The sequence below is a fragment of the Diadema antillarum genome, unplaced genomic scaffold (genome assembly GCF_040938485.1).
Source record: "Diadema antillarum isolate AM-2024a unplaced genomic scaffold, OU_Dant_1.0 scf00000033, whole genome shotgun sequence".
In the NCBI taxonomy this organism is placed as follows: Eukaryota; Metazoa; Echinodermata; class Echinoidea; order Diadematoida; family Diadematidae; genus Diadema; species Diadema antillarum.
The window spans coordinates 1,424,879-1,445,686 of NW_027270922.1; the positions used below are offsets into that span (position 1 = coordinate 1,424,879).

General features: G+C 37.9%; 2 protein-coding genes across 2 annotated transcripts; both read right to left on the bottom strand.

The window, feature by feature from the left end:
* Positions 1–1,789: 1,789 nt before the first annotated feature.
* LOC139742759 (dimethylaniline monooxygenase [N-oxide-forming] 4-like) lies at positions 1,790–20,808 on the bottom strand. Its single transcript, XM_071653283.1, has 8 exons — positions 20,694–20,808; positions 15,905–16,074; positions 14,938–15,232; positions 14,037–14,092; positions 12,386–12,589; positions 9,926–10,115; positions 8,880–9,124; positions 1,790–2,110 (listed from the first exon to the last, which is right to left on the bottom strand). Exons 1-8 carry the CDS (start codon positions 20,806–20,808, stop codon positions 1,790–1,792), a joined length of 1,596 nt encoding a protein of 531 aa, XP_071509384.1.
* LOC139742770 (uncharacterized) lies at positions 7,027–7,883 on the bottom strand. The gene has a single exon (XM_071653292.1). The coding sequence runs from the start codon at positions 7,825–7,827 to the stop codon at positions 7,027–7,029; it is 801 nt and encodes a 266-aa protein (XP_071509393.1). The 5' UTR covers positions 7,828–7,883.

Below are 20,808 nucleotides of genomic sequence, written 5' to 3' on the forward strand. Positions count from 1 at the left end.
ATGATAAACTGAAAAAAATTTTCACAACCCATAATTTCAATGACTGCAATATTCAGTGCGTAAAGTTTTATCAGCTCTCGTAGAAAAATGCAGGTCATTGCTGAATATCATTCTGTATAAATAGTGTGTTAGATATTAAGCACATTATGACGCAATCAATTATTTCAAAAAACTGTTGTCTGATTTGTCTGAACAGTTCTCCGACCCTATAGATATGAATATATCTATATATATATATATATATATATATATATATATATGATATATCTCTAAAACTGGGACATGATAGATAATTTGCTCAAAACAAACGGGGCATATTCCATTGCTTCTCAAAAGAAAAAAAGTAAAAGAAAAAAGAAATGATACACACACACACACACACACACACACACGATATATATGATGGAGGCATATCGCTTTCTTCACCTCACTAAGAATAAATGAAAAGAGAACTATCATAAACTATCACAACCACATAAGCGCTGACTCTATACATCAGAAGACGTGCACATTTTAGATTTAGATTATCTTGCATTTACAATCACACCTATACACTCTCGCATGAATTTAGTAGTATCCGAATGTTATCCATTCCGTTTGAATGCTCACCTCAAATCAAGCGCACACAAACGAGAAATTATCATGTCGAACAATATTCTCTCCTTTGTCCCTTTTAATGTCATTTACGATAGCATAATGCTGTAGAGAGTGATGTTTGAGTAAATTATATTTTGTTTCCTTCTTTGACCGGCGTCACATCAACCTATGACTAAATAGCCGTCTCCTATTTTACTAAGGATTAAAGTAAGCAATTCTACTTCTTTGTTAATTGTATTTTGTAGATAGATAGATAGATTTTATAGGTACAGAAATGAAACCACACAAAGATAAACCAAAGCAAACACAAAGAGGAGGGATGGTCACTCAACATGCCCAAACCACAACATCCACATACAGCTGCGTTCCCTTAATACCACGTCCTTCACTGATTCAGTTGGCACCTATCCAGGTTCTCCGTAACCTGCAGGCGTATCCATGGCGAGTATTGTACAGTATGTGAACAGCGCAGTGCCAAACTTCAGGGAAATAAAAAAAAGACTGACAAAAAAATACCCCACTGGAGTATAAAAGCTTCAGTAGGAATGGATATCAATGATATTTATCCCTCATCTATGTCTTTCATTTCAATGCATCTTTTATAAGTTCAAACACTGCTTGTATACGTACACACACCAACATTCAACATTGGAATCATTGTTTAAAGACATTATTTACCATTTGCAGATGAAACAAAAACCCAGCTTTGGTGCTGCAAAATAGTTCCAAAACGTGAGTTAAGGATAAAAACAACCAATGATAAAATTTTAGTCAGTATAGTCAATGTTATGTATTGTTAAATGTACAAAATGTGAACAATAGTCAAAATGGTGATGATTCTAGACTAAACCGTCTATCACATTATGGTTTATTGAGAAAAAAAATGGTGGTATCTCCTTACATTTTAGCATTCATTGCGAAATATTTTGGAATGTTTTGTGGGACAGCTGACCTCTGCTTACACATATGCATCAACTATGATATTGCTCCTGAAGGTAAACAGTACCTTTAACAAAGATTCCAACAAACATCGTCCTACACTGCATTTTGCTCCTGGCAGGAAGCAAATACATGATGGCGTTCGCATAGATGAATCAGGGTTGAATGTAGTTAATATACCCACACCATAGAGTTTCCTGAGCTATAGGAGCAGTCTATCAGTTTCGCACACATTATCCTATAGGTGGGAGAATCAACAAAGGACCGTGACAATGAACCCCAGGGCCACGATGAAGAAGAGAGTCTTGGCGACATTGACGATGAGGCCGTAATCAGATTCGCTCTGAGGAACAGGTCTGGTGCGCGTGGCGAACCACGTGTTGTCCCACGCTGACAATATGGCGTCGCGGGCGCCGGGCCAGGTGTTGGGACCAACGAGACGGTAGGTGTAAGGCAGCGCGGGGCCGAAGAACATGCGGAAGGCGATGACGGGATCGGTGAGCAGCATGGGCCAGAATTTGGGCCGGGCACCGATGCGCTCCGCCACCATGTCTTGGTACGGGACTGCCGGAAACTAGGAGGAGAGAAAGATGAATCTGTTATTCGCGTATCCGCGCAGGTTCTGGTTCTCTGTTCAGGTGGAATGCACGTGAGATAAATGGTTTCCATCGCGTACCTTATTCTGGCAACATTCACGTATAATGCACACAGGCGCACACATTCATACATAAACCGACAGAAACTTACAAGGGTTGAAATAAGGAAGCTTTAGATTTTAGCGACGCAAACGTGCAAACGTTCAGAGGAAAACAAAAATCCTGTTCTACGCATGTGTATTATAAGCAGTTGCTTATAACAAGGCAAGTGCCAAAATGTATCTCGCCCATTCAAGTAGAAGAAATTAATGTTTTTCTGACTCCCGGAAGTTCATTGATCCCGCCTATGACCTTTGACCTTGAGGTGACCTTCAATTCCCCAAGGGACATTTACCAGCCAAGTTTGGTCGCAAACGGACATAGGGACCAAAAGTTATGAGCCATAATCGAAACGCGCCATAAAAGCATAACATTGGGCCCTAAAAGTTTGTTGATCCCTGTCTGTGACCTTTGACCTTGTGATGAACCTCAACTCCCCAAGGGGCATCTACCGTCCAAGTTTGGTCACCAATGGACATCTATAGGGATCAAAAGTTATGATCCATAATTGAAACGCGTCGTAAAAACTTAACATTGGGCCCTAAAAGTTCGTTGACCACTGTCTGTGACCTTTGACCTTGTGATGACCTTCAAATTCCCAAGGGACATCTACCATCCAAGTTTGGTCACAAACGGACATAGGGATCAAAAGTTATGAGCCATAATCGAAACGCGCCGTGAAAACTTAACATTGGGCCCTAAAAGTTTGTTGACCCCTGTGTGTGACCTTTGACCTTGTGGTGACCTTCAACTCCTCAAGAGAGATCTACCATCCAAGTTTGGTCACAAACGGACATCAAAAGTTATGAGCCATAATCAAAACGCGCCGTAAAAACTTGACATGGGTCCTAAAGTTCATTGACCCTGCCTGTGACCTTTGACCTTGAGGTGACCTTCATGTTTGGTAAAATGTCAAACTTTGTATTACCACTCTTTCCTTCAAGTTTGATTGAAATTGAAGTCCTCGGTAGAGAGTTATTCAAGTTTTTGTAGCGTTACGGACGGACGACGGACGGACGGACGACGGACGGACAGACGCCTCAGGCAATCCCTTAGTCTTCCCGCACCTCCGGTGGGCTCGACAAAAATCGATCTCGCGTCGTCTGAGTTTTCACTTCGCGTTCTGAGCTACTTGATGCACTGATCAAAAGGGGCGCCACTTTACTTTTTATATTGAATTGAATTGAATTGAATTGAATTGAATTTATTTATTCAGCATAAAAACAACAGAGAAAGACAATGATGAGCAATCATGACAGACACAGAGAAAAAAACATAACTTTGGAATACATAAAGCTGAAGGGAAGCAGCCAACGAGGAATTAAATTTCCTTAAAATCTGGCCGACCCAGAAAATCCATTTAAAAAAATGCATTGGTGGTAAATTTTTCATATCTATAAAAAAAAAAAATGAGATGAACAGATATACCGTTGCAAGACAAAACATAAAGCAATACAGCATGATATACAATACACTACATTTACATTACAAAGACAATACGAATACAGTGAGTTACGATCATTAGATAGAATACATGTATTGCCAGCCAAGCATGTCAAAAACTTAGGAATTATAATTTTGTATAAAATTCTCCTTAAGTTTACGTTTGAATACATTAAAAGAGGTAACTTTACGAATATCATCTGGTATTGAGTTCCATATAAGCGGACCTTGATAAAACACAGATTTCTGAAATAATGATGTTCTTACTTTTGGGATATGAAAATTCTTAGCGTTTCTGGTATAATATAAATGAATATTGCAATTTAAGGTGAAATAATGCATCAGAGAATCGGGTAAAAGCTTTCTATGCCATAGAAACATAAGATTGCCTAAAATATATTTATATCTGTCATACAACTTTAAAATCTTTTGGGAATTAAAAATTGGTGAAGTGTGAGCTAAATAAGTTGAATGGTTTATAACCCTTATTGCACGTTTTTGTAGTTTAAAAAGTCTGTCTATGTATATATTTGCAGCACTTCCCCAAACAGAAAGACCATATTCAAAAAAAGGCGCAATAATTGCATTATATATCATTTTAAGAACAACAGTGGGTAAAAAGTTAAGTCGAAAAAGTATCCCAATATTTTTTGAAATTTTGTTGCATATAATATTTATGTGATCTTTCCAAGTCAATTTATTATCAATTGTGATTCCTAAAAATTGCAAAGACACTTCATGCTTAATTTCAGATCCTGCTAAATATATACTAATATCCTTGACATCAACATTTCTATTGGTGAATATCATAAAATGTGTTTTACTTGTATTTACTGATAATTTATTCATATATAACCATTCAGAAATTATACTTAGCTCATTATTGACTATGATTTGTAATGTTTGGGGATCATTATGAGATATAAAAATACTGGTGTCATCAGCAAATAATATATATCTAAAAACCTCAGACGTATTACATAAGTCATTCATATATAAAAGAAACAAAAGAGGTCCCAAGATTGACCCTTGGGGTACTCCACACTTCAATTCTTTAGATTTAGATTGAAAACCATCCACAACAACATATTGCACTCTGTCGGATAAATAACTGCGGAACAAATCTAAAACAACTCCTCTTATGCCATACAAATACATCTTACTAAGTAAAATATCATGATCAAGACTATCAAAAGCCTTACTCAAATCCAAAAATATGCCGATTAAAATTTCCTCATTTTCTATTGCACACATCACATTTTGAATAAAATTGATTAAAGCATGAGAAGTGGAGTGCCTCTCCCTAAAACCATATTGGTTTGAAGTGAATATATTGCACTCTTTGATAAAGGATAATAAACGAACATAAATGCATTTCTCAAAAATCTTTGAAAAAAGAGATAAAACAGATATCGGGCGGTAGTTACTTAAAATCTCTTGAGAACCTTTTTTAAAAACAGGTATTACACGTGCTATTTTCAGTTTATCTGGGAAGACACCAGCATCTAAACACTTATTGAATATTGCACACAGAGGTTCACATAAATAATCAATAACTCTTTTCAAAACACAAATTGCAATTCCATCTGAACCTGGGCTTGTATCATTCTTAAAATTCTTCACAATGTCAACAATTTCATCAGGAGATATTGGTTTAAAAAATGCAGATTTCTCATTTTTGATAATATATTTTACATTAGGTGACTTCTTATCATCATCGAACTTACGTTTCAAATCATAACCAACATTAACAAAATACTCATTAAAAACATCAGGAATTATATTCTTATCTGAAATCAATTCATTATCAACAATAATCTTATCAACACAGGATTTCTTTTTATGTTTTCCCAAAGCCCTATTAATAACTTTCCACGTTTTACTACTGTCACCATGTGCAGCCTGAAATTGAATCTTATAATACAGTTTTTTTGCCTGCTTAATTTTATTAACAACTTTGTTTCTAATTTTCTTATACACCCTTTTTCTATAATCAGTTGGATTTTTTAAATATAACTTATACAAACGGTTTTTCTTTTTTATAATTTTTCGAATTTCATCATTAAACCAAGGTGCACTTTTATTACTTTTGCTTTCCTTTAAATCAATGCGTTTTAAAGGAAAATATACATCATAATAATCTAAAAATACATTTATGAATTCATTATAACAATCATTGGCATTAGGAATTGTGATATTCCATTGGAAACTATTCAGATGCTGCGCGAATCTAATTATACTCATCTCACTGATTTCACGTTTATGAAAACATTTTTCTTTAAAAACAATAGAAATTTTATTACAAATACAATATATGGGAAAATGATCGCTTACATCACATAAAAAAAGCCCCGATGAAGATACATTCACACTATCCTCATTTGTAAATATATTGTCAATTAACGAAACCGAGTCTGGAGTAATCCTTGTAGGATATTTGATAAGAGGAAACATATTATGAACCAACAACATATCAAAAAACTCATTTACGTATTGCTCACTATCTATTCTTAAGAGGTTAATATTAAAATCACCCATCAAATAAAACACTTTTTTCTCATTTTGCACAATTTGTAATACTTCACTTAAAACTTTCATAAAATCTTCAACACATTGATTAGGTGGTCTATACATAACTCCAAATAAAATTCTTCGATGATTCATTTCAATTTCAGAAAATATACTTTCAATATAATTATTGTTTACATCCAAGTCAGTCCTTCGTTCAAAATTGACATCATTTTTTATATACAAACCAACTCCACCACCCCTCTTAAATCTACGACTATTTGCAAAGAAAGAATAATTATCAAGCCTGTACATATCAAGAGGTGAGTTAGCATTCAGCCATGTTTCAGAAATTCCTATTATAGTTGGTGCAATATCAATTGAAGTTAAAAATGAGTTTAAGTTATCAAAGTTGCGAGACATGCTCCTACAATTAAAATGAATACAAAAAAGGGGAGATTCATTTTCTTTTGCAATCATCTTAGAATGTAAAACGCTGTTAAAATCTTTGGTTGAATAGTAATACTGATCAGAGACATATTCGTTATCGCTAGCAGGAGAAATATATTCATGTAGTTTTTTAAGTTCAGGGTTCACGTGAGAAAACTGGCATTGGTTGACTATATCAGAAAAATACATTGAGCAACAAAACAAGACTCACTACACACAATTAAAATAACTTCAAGAACTAAGAACATACATGTACATAAGAGAGGGTGAGAGCAAAAAGAGAGTCTGCTCCTAAAGAGTGAATGAGGATGCATTAAGTATCAAGGAAATTTGATTAGGTTAACATATCATATGTGTATAGTAGATGTCAGTTTACGAAAATAACATATTTTGTTTAAAGCTTTTTCAATTCACTGACTGACCATATTCTCTTTCTCACAGTGGATCCATTGGTTGCTTTGACCAGCACGATGACTCTGCCATCACTGGACCATGCTGCACACAGTTTGTCGTTTCTTTCCACTTCTTCTTTTGCTTTAGTCAACAGGAGGCGATTTTCTGCTGTGAGATCTTCCTCAATCCCTACATGAGTACCTTTCAGTCTTCTCCGGCTTTTGATGACCGTGTCTCTGGTGCGGTAAGTGGTGAACTTGACTATGATGGCGCGTGGAGGTGGTTGTTTCCTTGCCCCTGGTCTTGAACTGGTGGTACGCGGGGCACCCACACGGTGAGACCTGTCAATCTCATGTCGCTGCAGCTTGATGTTCAGCTTCTCCGAGGCTAGATCAAGCATCACCTGGTCTGTATCCTCCTTTGGGTTTTCCGGGATGCCATATAGCCGCACGCAGTTACGACGCGAGTATTGTTCAGCATCATTCATGTCTCGTTTGAGCTTGGCTATATCGGCTGAGTCAAGCTCGTGTTGTTTTTGCAGTGACGTGATGACACTCGCCTTTGATTTCACTTCAGCCTCCAATTCGATCACCTTGCCTTCCGCGATTTCAAGCTGTGTTTGAAGCTTTTGCATTTCGTTGCGGACTGCTTCCACAAGGGAAACTTTGAACAGCTCCTTGAACTGCTCACTGCTGAAGAATTCTCTGACCTCTTCACTTATCTGTTCACAGAATTCAGAAGCATCGACACCAGGGGGAGAAACAGATGAACACGATTTCTTTTGACCCCTGGTCCCTGGCATACCGATTGATGAGCAAGGCAATTCACCACACTGTAAACAATGCAAGTTGTTGAATAGCCCCTGAAGTAATCACCCCTTTCAGAAATACTTGGGGAGTCTCGGGATGCCTGGTGCTCTAACACCTTAACAAAAGAAGTGATCAGGGAAGAGTGCATTCACACAACACTGCGTGGGGAGACTGAATAGGTAGACACGTACGTAGTGTGCTGTACAAAGATCAGAGTCCAGTGTTCTATGACATACTGGATGGCAGCTGCTAACACAACTTAGTGAGCACGGGACTGAGGCAAAAAGACAGTGAAACTGAATCCAAATGAGAAATAAGAAAACTGAGCAAGTCTTTCCTTTCCTTGAACTTACATCCTCCCAGCTGGTACTACTTCATTCCAGAAGGTTCACCATTCAGTCATACAATACACAAATATCCAGAAGATGGGATTTCACCTCAGAAAATACGCAATTTGTGCCAGTTTGTGCCAGTAGCTCCTGTCTCCTTAATCTCCTCTCATTTCTTGCGTCTTCGCATCATCTAAAGCTACTTTGCAACACGACGCATTGAAAGAGGAGAGCGGCCAACGCAGTCGTCGTCTTTTGTCCGCGTCGCAAATCTAAAGCTCCCTACCACCACTGCCCTGCAATCAAGGTTATCATACTTTTGGTATTGTCTATATAATTGTATATTCATTCTTATGTCCATTCATTCATTCATTCATTCATTCATTCATCCCGCATTCGTCTTGCGTTCTGAGCCTTACACTCTTGACTCAAGGGGCTGAATGATCTGCAGCACATCTCAGAAAAGTGCAACTCTCCTTCAAACCGTCACCAATTCCTTGCTGTCGGAGAATTGTATTGTTATAGGAATTGTTGTAAAGCGCATAGAGACTTCAGTGTAACTGGCGCTATATAAGCAGAATGTATTATTAATCTGCACCTTCGTTATAACGTTGAGGAACTTGCTTCGACTCCGTCTAGATTAGCTGACGGTTTCGCAAAGACATAATAATGGCAAGAGATATTGCATCACTTTCAAGAAATGTGAGTAAACTTACGAAATTCTTGTACTTTCCGTAGCGATTGAGCATGATGTTCTTTCGCCTCTGAATGTCTTTCAACATCACGTCCAGCGGGGGAAGTTCCGCAAGGCCCTTGAAGACGCGCGTGGCGTACCTGGCCTGCATCTCGAAGACCGGCCCGTGCGCCCCCATGGTCTCAGCGAAGCCAATCGCGGCGAAGGTCTTGTGCTTCAGGCGCGGCGGGAAGACGTACAGGTAGAGCTCCAGGTCCTTGGTGCCGTCTGCGAGGAAGATGGGGAAATCCCTTTGTACCTTGATATTTTAGCTTTCATATAGTTTCGTCATTATCACTTTGTGTCCTATCTCCATTGATTGCATAGCAAATTTACATTGGTATTTTTTCCTGGAACCTGCGTTTACAAGCTTTGCTTTTGCGGTTCCATCATATTTCACACGTTATAGAGAATTGTCTTATGTGCATATGTATGCTGACACACTTTCTACTCATGACCCGATTGATATCACATTTTGTATCTTGCTTGTTTGTATTCTTTTTGTGCTGTATCTGGATGTCAAGTGAAATATGAAAATAAACGTGCTGGAACTGTTCACTGTGTCTCGAGTGTAAGACCAGTGCAGTTTCAGTTACTATTCAATTCAAATGGGAACATGACGATGACGTGACGGGATAAATGCGAGATGAGGGGGGGGGGGGGGTGGGAGGGGGACAACGTTAAAAGAAGGAAAATGAAAGTGTCGTATATCTACTGATGATTTCGAGGGAGGTTGTATCAGAAGAGGAGGTGCTGTTGGTATAGGGGATGTTACCAGAAGGAAAGAATCGTCATCTTTATGACCAAGGACAATGCATCTGACGATGAGGATAAGAGGCGACCACAAGGATGGCCAGATACAGGTAAAAAGAGGAAAAAAAAGAATGTGGTGTATCTATATATATATATATATATATATATACATATATATATGTGTGTGTGTGTGTGTGTGTGTGTGTGTGTGTGTGTGTGAGTGTGTGAGAAGGAGAGAAGATAACTTCCTGAGCAAAAGAATTCTTAACGACTAACCGCAAATGATGTCGTTGTCCACAGTCGGCGCTCTGAGATGGTAGCCGGTGGCGTATACGACGAGACCGAGATCATCGACCACGGTCCCGTCCGTGAACACCACACCCCGTTTGGTGAAGTGATCTATTCCAGGTTTGCAGACCACCGCCCCGCAAATCGCCCTGGAACCAATGTCGTCATTGACCATCACCTGAAGCAGTATAGCATGTGCATAGAATAATGGGACTCTCACGCTCACAGAAAATGAATATATCCAATTAAATTCATTTCAATTCAATTCAATTCAATTTCTGTTCTCCACTGGTGGGATGGAACACCTTCGTCAGCAAAAGGCTGCATGGTTTTCAGAGGGATTCACTCAGATTAAAAATTCAAACATAAGAAATGAAAAGAAAACCATATAATCTAATTTTCACAGACAAATTAAATTAGAATCCCATTTTTTCTTTGGTCAATTTTCACTTATAAAGAGGACAGACATTTCAAGCACAGTTTTGTCCAATGGAACATATTCAAAGAGTAAAGTAAGGGCATGCAAAAATGACATTTATTTTGGAAAAGAAAATCGGTCTGATATTTGTCTGTGTATTGATGAGTGTACGGATTGATACTCTTTAGAATTTCGAGTCTATACATTCAGACCTGTAGTTTATAAAGTAAAGTAGTTGTGTTTTTTATGTATCTAGAGAAATATTAGATTTAATATAACTAACTTTATTACACCACATAGGAAAATCTATTCCCAAAAAGTCGGACGACTCTCTATTAAATATGATACGCCCTAAAACAGTTCATGTAGAAGTTTTGCATGCATGCATGCAAAACATTTCTTGCCATTAACTGTTTTAGGGAGTATTGAGAGTCGTCCGTTTTTGAGGAATGTAATTTGATTGGCGTTCTTCAAAAGTTCATTTGCAGAGACACATTTTTTTTTTCAAGGTTGGCTTAGGCAAATCTGGGGGGTGTTTCATCAACGTTTGTCAGCGCTGACAATTTCAGCAAAAATCCTTGGTTTTGATTGGCTGAGATGTTCTGGTCACTGACTGTTACTACGGTGATTCAAGTTGTCAGCGCTGACAAACGTTGATGAAACACCCCCCCCCCCGAACGATAATTAAAGGAAGATTTACCCAGAAACGTAAATCTGAAAAAGGGGGACGCAGAAAAATCAGTACAATACATCTGTTAAATAACATAAGCAATTTAAAACTTATGGATTTCCAAAAAGTAAAAGGTTGGTTTTTTTTATTTCATTTTTCTTTTGTGAAAGTTTATATATCACATGTGATGTGTCATCACAATGAACCATATAATGTTGGGAAATTATTTCTTTCTTTTCTTCCTTTTTTTTCAGATATGAATTTTTTAGATGCTAGGCTTTGAACTGACATGTAATTTGCCAAGCTTTATTACAAGGAAAACACCCCCCCCCCCCCCAAAAAAAAAAAGAAGAAAGAATTCAAAGTTAGAAACTGTACCTGGAATATATGACCAAGGCCGGCTTCACCCGCATTTTTCATCCTTTTATGTTCTCCGACTATTGAGAACCATATATTTAGTGTAATTTTCCCTCCCAGAGTCATTGACACCACCAGTGATACTTTTGCTGGAGCAACAAGACCTGGGCCCTGTTTCATAAAACTGCTCGTAAAGTTACGAACAATTTACGAGCGACTGGTGATCAGTTCTGATGTGCTATACTTATCAGAATTTCCATAATTCAGCACAAGAACTGATCACCAGTCGCTCGTAAGTTGTTCGTAACTTCACGAACATCTCTATGAAACACCGCCCTTGTAAACAAAATTATTTTTCCATAATCTGCATCCAATTGCCTTATTGCAATTTAGAACATAGGTACACATTTCAATTTACACTCCGCACAATATATTGCCGAAATATTCGTAAAATTAAAATTTCCATCATCATAGCACCGTCACCATGTCAGCCATGTTTTAGTTTTCTTGCCAGCAATTGTTTCCTTTGAAATTACATACTTTATAAACATAAATATATATCGAAAAACGTCCCAGTGCTATAGTGACAGGTCCTCGGGGAGATGAAAGGGATATCCTAACGCGAAATAGAATACAACTGACAACATAAAAATGACTGGAAGTAGAAGTGCCAGTATTTACGTCACTAAAACACATAATCAATATTCATCTTTGTGACTGTGTGCCTGCAGCTCATACTTTTTTGAGAAAAAAAAAGTGTGGAGACAACTACTACATGCCCGAAATCATAAAACGGAGCTGACATCCATGCTTGATAGTTAGTCCCTCGACTAAACCAGAGTAAAACGAGTATATCTTGCACATGGGTGTGTCAACCTGTGTTTCGTGATTGGTTGGCGTGTCTACGCCATGCGTTACTCTCGTAATCTATAGACGATGGTGAACTCCCGGATTTTATAAATCTGAATATTTGAGGGTAGAAAAGCCGAAATTCTCATCTCACCTCGGAACAAAACAACTTCTTGGTGCACTTCAGGCCTAGGTTGTCCATATTCACGCGTGAATAAATGTCATCCACCAGGGTCTTTCGTCGAAGCCATTCGGGTTTGAGAAAGTTGACGCGTCTGTTCCCGTACATGTCCCGCGGAATTCCCCCTGGCGCCATTCGCTGCAGTACCCACGTGCCCTTGCGCATGCTCAGGTAGGTCTGCGGACATAAATCAGGTTATAAAAAGCGAGTACCAAGTACCCATTGTTAATGTCCTTGCTCCAGTCTGGTGACGAGTTCTGCTAGTTCTTAAAATATGACCTTGGTTGACAATGTTTTAGTTATGAGTTCCACCTTTCGCATGAGCAGAAAAAGGTCATTTTATTTTGTACCAACAGGGTATGCTGGTTTTTAAATTCACTTACAGGACCATCTGTGACGCAATTATTATTGAAGTAATTGTTATGAATGGTGCTTACCAGCACATCCACCTGATCGCAAAAGTAGTATTCGGCAATATCAATATGAAAAAGATTGTTAATACATTCAATGCCAAGTAATAAACTTGATGCTTTCCCAAATGTTAATTGATGGACCATTATGGTCAACCGGTCGACGTAAGTTCGTCTTTTGTTTAAACATGATTGATGAATTCCATAAATCATTGTTACGTCGGGCAGGTCTGTGCACTATGTCGCACCGTGAACGAGTGAAGTACATAACCAACTGGGAAGGGACAAAAAAGGAAAGGTCATTTGCACCCATGTGCACATGAGCTACCTGCGAGCTGGCTTATTGTGTGCGGTGTACATTATTTGTGAATTTGCAGTTTAGTTTGTTAGAAAAAAAAGAAGCTAAATCTAAAAAGCTTCACTATTGCTCAGTTCATTATGAATTACGGACTTTTTACATTCTGTGGTTCTTAAAGGGAGAGTGATGACTGTCTTGTGCAAGCTTAAGAAATCTAAATTTAAAATGCTTTTGTGACAGTTGGAATTCCCTGAATTATTCGCTCAAATGGCAACTATAGCCATCAAAGAGCATAATGAATGGATTATCAAAGTGTATGTGATATTATTTCATAATGTTGTAAAACAACCTGCTTGACAGAAGACATTTCACTATTGTAAATATTTGATATTGTACATACATCGCTCTCTTCTGTTGTTATAGTCGTGAGTATTTATACCTGTGTAAGAGGGAGAGAGAAAGAAAGAGAGAGAGAGAGAGAGAGAAGAAAACAAATGACACAAACAAGTTCCCTATGATGGTTGCTTTTCGCTTGATGATAGGCGCCTGTTATCATTGGATATCCGGATATTATACCAGGAAATGCTATGCTTGTGGCTCGCTTTCGGTCTCATTGGAGGAAAACAAACAAACACACACACACACACACACGCACACACACACACACACACACAAACAAACAACCAAACAACCAAACACACATACATACACACACGTTCGTGTAAGCAATCATGGATGTGTGTACACGCAATCATGGCTGCATGTGTGCAAATGTATAAACGCGCATTCATTTACACACACACACACCATAACACACATTATTACCAACACAACACATTCATATTGCGCAGTTTTTGTTTATGTTTGTTTGTTTGTTTGTTGTTGTTGTTTTGCTATGGTCAGCTGGCGAACCTACCTTTTTGGAAACTCGGCTCGTGTCTACGGCTACGTCCCCGGCGGAATGTGCCCCACCTGTAGGTTTATTAGCCAGGAATGAGCGGAAAACAACATGAAAACAATGATGTCGACGACACCGACGACGATGACGACAGTCATGAATTATAGTGGTAATCGCAGTGATTTACAGAATAAAGATACCAATGACCAGATTGATATAACATTATAACAATAAGATGTAATATTAGCATCAAATAATACTGTGAAGAATGATAGCCATTGCTGGAAGGAAATAATATTCTGTATTACTTATCTGACCTTATTTCAAGCAAGGAACATGAAAGAAAGATTGTATCAAATATTCATGCGTATATTCACATTACATTGTACACCAATCCTAACTTATTTACTTAATAACCCACCAATAATGCAATTGTAAAGCTTCCTGCTATAAAGCAATTTCATGTTCATTTCTTCTTTATCATACTTTAACCAAGTGTTGGGTAAATAAGCCGAGAGACGGGGGGGGGGGGGTCAGAGGGAACTTTGTCTGAATTCTTGTAGAATAAATTGCTCGATGACTCATGTTCGGGTTCTAATTATTGTGAGATCCAAACAAACAAATGGTAATGAGTGGCACGTGCGTGTCTGTGAGAGTCTCAACCTTTTTTTTTCTCTCAATCTCTACATCTATCTATCGATCGATCTATCTATCTATCTATCTATCTATCTATCTATCTATCTGTTTGTCTTGTTGTCTCGTCCTATGCACCACGCAGACTTTATACTTCAAGTTGCCGCTGGACAATAACCTGTAATCGGTAAAACATATCATATTCGAGTATACTCTTTTGTATCATTATGTTTACATTCTATGTATTATCCCAGCCTATATGTTTTTCGAGTTAGGATAAGCTCACCCACGACCAGAACGTTCATGCCATTGGCCAGCCCGTCGGCCCTCCGGTACTCATTACTATGCAGCACCTTGCCCTCAAACTCTGCTTGGCCAGGGTACTCCACCACGTTCCGCTCGCTGTACAGGCCCGTGCACATCATCACGGCATCGTAGACTTCGCGCCTTTCTTCGCCGTCGCTCCCGCGCGAGCGCACCACCCAGCGGCCGGTGAGATCGAAGTCGGGGGCCCTCTCCACGCGCAGCACTTCAGTGCTGTACCGGATGTGACGTTCAAGGTCAAAGTGTGCTGCATAGGACTGACAGAGAAGCAAAAGAAAAAAAAACACCTCCAAAATGATAACAATAATAATAAGTGATATTAGGCCTATATCTCATACAAGCTTTACTGAAAATGTATATCTAATGTGCCTTGTGATTCCTGAACCATATTCTGAATTAGTTGTTACAAATCATTAATATTACGTAAGTGTTAAGGATTAAATCATCAAATACTCATCTGATTTCATTGAACATTATTTCATTGATTTGTACAGTGGATATCACAAAGTTTATTTTAACATATCCATTTAAAACAGCTGATATGTTAATTAAATGTTGCTGCTGTAATAAATGTGGAATTACAGATTAGAAAAGCGGATGCACACTATGTTAAAATGTGTGAATTTATAAACATTAATTAAAATTCGTCTCGTTTGACTAAAAACAATGTCTGTCCACACGCTGGATGAAACTGAATTTTGTCTCTTTTTCGATATGTGACCCGTCTGTCATATTTTTTTTACCAACTTTCCTACCTTTTTTCTTTTTCAGCGAGCAATATTAGATGTTTCCCTCCTTTTAATTTAATCTCGGTTTCAAAAGACTAGTATTCAAACATTTTGTTGAAGGATGTTGTTTCTGGGTAATATAATGAGACGGAAGACAAAAGTTCACACATACTATTTATTCGCCTTGCTACAATAATTTACCTTTAGGTATTTGATGAATTCTTTGCCCTGGATGTACGGAGAGCCTGACTTCTGGTACGGGAAATCACTAAAGTTCGTCATCTGTTTGCTAGAGTTCAGCACAAGGCAGTCGTAGAGGGCGCCACGGGTGTATGATTTCGGCCTCTTGTCATCGTACACCCAGATGCCACCTATATCGAAACAGTCATTCGTCGTTAAGGCCCCCATCTCACTAGAAAGGCGACCATTGCGACCATGGCGATCTGTGACGATTTAACAAATCGTGGCGTGATCGCCGACCGTCTCCATCCTGCGCTGTACGATAGGCGATAGTGCCATGACAATGCTACGACGCTGCTCCGTTTTTGCCGCTTTTCCAAGCCGACGAGACGCGCTGCTTCTGCGATCAAAGCGATCGTATTGCGATATTCGTACGCTTATCAAGACCTCGTTACAACAGTGATACAATTGGAGCGACAGTGATACGTTTACGCCGGGCTCATGCTACGATCTCAAGCGATCAGGGTATAAAATGGGTTTCATGATTGAATTTCTTCAGGCAGATGTCAGTGTCAAACCATGATGGGTATGCAGATTATGGTTTTACCCTTTCATCCTTGCATTTTAGAACAGACCAGTTAGAACCTGATGTGAAATTGCACTAGTAGTTAAGTCATCCATTCAATTAAAAGGGTAAAATGTGGATATGCTATTAAAGAACCGGCTTACGAGCAAACTACAAATCGTATCCTACAATGAGACAATTTTATGAAGATATATTTGAAAAGATTACAACTTAATTTACTTTCACTGACTTGCAATGGTATATGACAAACAAACAATTTAATAAACAGAGTAGATTCGTACTGAGTGTACGTGGAAAATGAATTTTATACGCTTTTCTCCATGTCCACCTTCCTGGTCTGTGCATCACTTTCTTTCGTTCATGGTTGGTTCCTGTTACGTAATACTGTAAAAGTGGTAATTTTCATGGGCGATGGGGGCCGCTTTCGCTGCGCTTGAGTTAGGCCTAACGCGTTGCTACCCCGTCAGAGTTTCGAATGTGGCGCTTTTGATGCGCTCGTGAGGCGATTGTGATACGCCCTAAAACCACGGCGACCTCGCTACGAAAGTTGTGGACATGTTCGAAACTTCCGTAGTGAGGTCGCCGACCATGGCGATGATGGCGACCCTCCGCGCTTCTGAACCGCGCAAGATACGATGGAGAAGATTTAAAGCGATCAAGCCACGATCCGCCGCGCTTTGTCGATTTTTGATGATCGCAGCGGAATCGCCGCCTAGTGAGATGGGGTTTTAGAATATGATTTTAATCGTTTAATCGAAAAACGGGTTAAGTGTAACTTTGAAACATTTTAGTGTATAAGGCATTCTCCAGATAGAGCGAAATAAGCATTTTAATGGATAAGGCATTCTCCAGATAGAGCGAAATAAGCATTTTAATGTATAAGGCATTCTCCAGATAGAGCGAAATAAACATTTTAATATATAAGGCATTTGATATATAAGGCATTCTCCAGATAGTGTGAAATAAACATTTTAATGTATAGGGCATTCTCCAGATAGTGTGAAATAAACATTTTAATGTATAAGGCATTCTCAAGATAGTGCGAAATAAGCATTTTAATGTATAAGGCATTCTCCAGATAGTGCGGAATAAACATTTTAATGTATAAGGCATTCTCCAGATAGTGCAAAATAAACATTTTAATGTATTATAAGGCATTCTCCAGATAGAGCGAAATAAGCATTTTAATGTATAAGGCATTCTCCAGATAAGGCGAAATAAACATAAGGCATTCTCCAGATAGTGCGAAATAAACATTTTAATGTATAAGGCATTCTCCAGATAGTGCCAATAAACATTTTAATATATAAGGCATTCTCCGGATAGTGCGAAATGAACATTTTAATGTATAAGGCATTCTCCAGATAGTGTGAAATAAACATTTTAATGTATAAGGCATTCTCCAGATAGTGCGAAATAAGCATTTTAATGTATAAGGCATTCTCCAGATAGTGCGGAATAAACATTTTAATGTATAAGGCATTCTCCAGATAGTGCAAAATAAACATTTTAATGTATTATAAGGCATTCTCCAGATAGAGCGAAATAAGCATTTTAATGTATAAGGCATTCTCCAGATAAGGCGAAATAAACATAAGGCATTCTCCAGAGAGTGCGAAATAAACATTTTAATGTATAAGGCATTCTCCAGATAGTGCCAATAAACATGTTAATATATAAGGCATTCTCCGGATAGTGCGAAATGAACATTTTAATGTATAAGGCATTCTCCAGATAGTGTGAAATAAACATTTTAATGTATAAGGCATTCTCCAGATAGTGCGAAATAAACATTTTAATGTATAAGGCATTCTTCAGATAGTGCGAAATAAACATTTTAATGTATAAGGCATTCTTCAGATAGTGCGAAATAAACATTTTAATGTATAAGGCATTATCCAGATAGTGCGAAATAAACATTTTAATGTATAAGGCATTCTCCAGATAGTGTGAAATAAACATTTTAATGTATTATAAGGCATTCTCCAGATAGTGCGAAATAAACATTTTAATGTATAAGGCATTCTCCAGATAGTGCGAAATAAACATTTTAATGTATAAGGCATTCTCCAGATAGTGCAAAATAAACATTTCAATGTATAAGGCATTCTCCAGATAGTGCAAAATAAACATTTCCGATGATACCTCACTAGTTGTAAAGCGTTTTCTTCTTTTTTTTTGCAGATTTAATCGTAAATATCTCAAGACGGCTACAATGGAAGTAAACTCGTTTTGCGACTATGCTCTTTACATGTCTGTATTTTAAAGAAACAAACCTGAGTCATTCACATGACATAAAGCTCGCCACATCACGCATCTACCACATGAAAACACTTTATTGTATACTGGCATGACTGGCGCTTGTACTTTATACATCAAGTACACATACTTCATTAATTATCTAGAGCATGTTTATGGACTCATTATAATATCGTTTGTACCACGATGAAATCTAAAGATAATTTTTATGCACATAATATGAAAGAGTGCATAGACCACTTCACTGGGGCCAAATTACGTAACGCTATGGTCTCAGATACTTTGAATGCTCCCTATAGAAAATGCTTTAATGGTCGATTAAACAAGAAAGTTTTTGTCACATCCTACAAGTTTGTCTTTTTAGTGGGTCCCTCCATTTCTAGAATTTGGCATATTGTTTACTTACTTCCAATCACTTGAGTTTTATGTTAATGCATAATCGTAAGGTGCTATACAATCATTGTATATTCTTTCCATCCTACATAGTTTTACGCACCTTATTTTCTGTTACCAAAAAAAGTGATTTCTATATGTTCTTGTCGAAAAATGAAATTAAAAAACATTGAATTGAAGTGAATTGAATTGAATTGAATTGAATTGAATTGAATTGAATTGAGATGAATTGAATCGAATTGAAAGAAAATGAAGTAGCGCAAGGACTTTAGAAGAGCCATTCATGGAGTTATTTCAAGATGAATTTAGCACTTTTACAAACTATGACGAATAACTTATCTCCTAGTCTGCTTTCCTGAATAACGGGTGGTTCTCTGTCCTTCTGTTTATTTTCCCAAGGCCTTACTGCACTGTACTGAGTATAAAACAGCAATAATTTTAATCGAACTCGACAGTCTGTATCTGTTTCGTGTCGTCCATGACACTACGTCGTTCATAGAGCTGTGGGCGAGTTGTGAGCAGCAGGAATAGACAGCTAGCAAGTTTTGTTGGGCATCACAATACTGAGGGGACCCTAATTATAGTTTTATGAATGTCTCAGTACTGTTGCACTCTAACAAAACTGTCAAATTATTGCTATCACAAAAACTGTTAATGTGTCTACAGTATGTGGTTTCCATTTGTTCTCCTATATTATATTTGAGGAGATTCTATAAGTATTATTGCCTTTTCCCCTTATTTCGGTCGTAAGTTGTATCTGTGCTCCTTATCTTGCCCTTTTACGGTAAATTCCTACTGGGACCTTTACGCTGAACAAACTTGCTTTAAGATAGTTTCCGTCGTATTTATCTAAAAATTTTACTAAGACTTAATCTTTGATATAGGTCCTACTGACCGTCATGTTGTATGCTAATATAAATAATATTTATTGTACATTCATGCTGGATATCATGAATAATTTGATTTGGCTTCATTTCATCTATTTCTAATTGAGAAATAAGGAAAGGAATTGAAAAAGAAACCATAATTGAAATTGGCACACAAACAATCATACACATACACAATATTATACACATTGATCGCTATATTCAATATTGAACGTCAATGTATTGACTGCTACCTTCTACATTATACGATATTTTATTGTAGGCCCTACATCCAAGCTTGATACCGTGTATATATCTTTTTCTGTTATACATGTCATGCATTCTAACTGAAAAGAAATTGAAACTGGAAATTGAAATGACTCAGAAAGACACCATCATAAACACAGTTACACCTACATGTACATAGTTTATACATAAGTACCCATTCATACACCTGGGCGAGAGGGACATTGTGCGTAAACTGGTAAAAGCAGCTTGTCCAAAGCACTTTGCGGGAATCGAACTCGGATCCTTATCCACTGTGCCACAGCACCCCCACAAACTTACACACTTATAAATTTGTACATTTATACACATAGATTTACACACATACATACATATACATACATTTATACACGCATACACAACCATAAACACACACAATGACACACAAACACACAAACACACACATAAAAACTTGACTTACCCAGACATGGTTCTCTTTCGAAGCAGACGGGCTCCATGCCCTCTTCCAAGCAGTGCTTGACAGACACCAGGCCGCTAACCCCGCTTCCTACAACAGCAACCGTTCGCACTCCCAT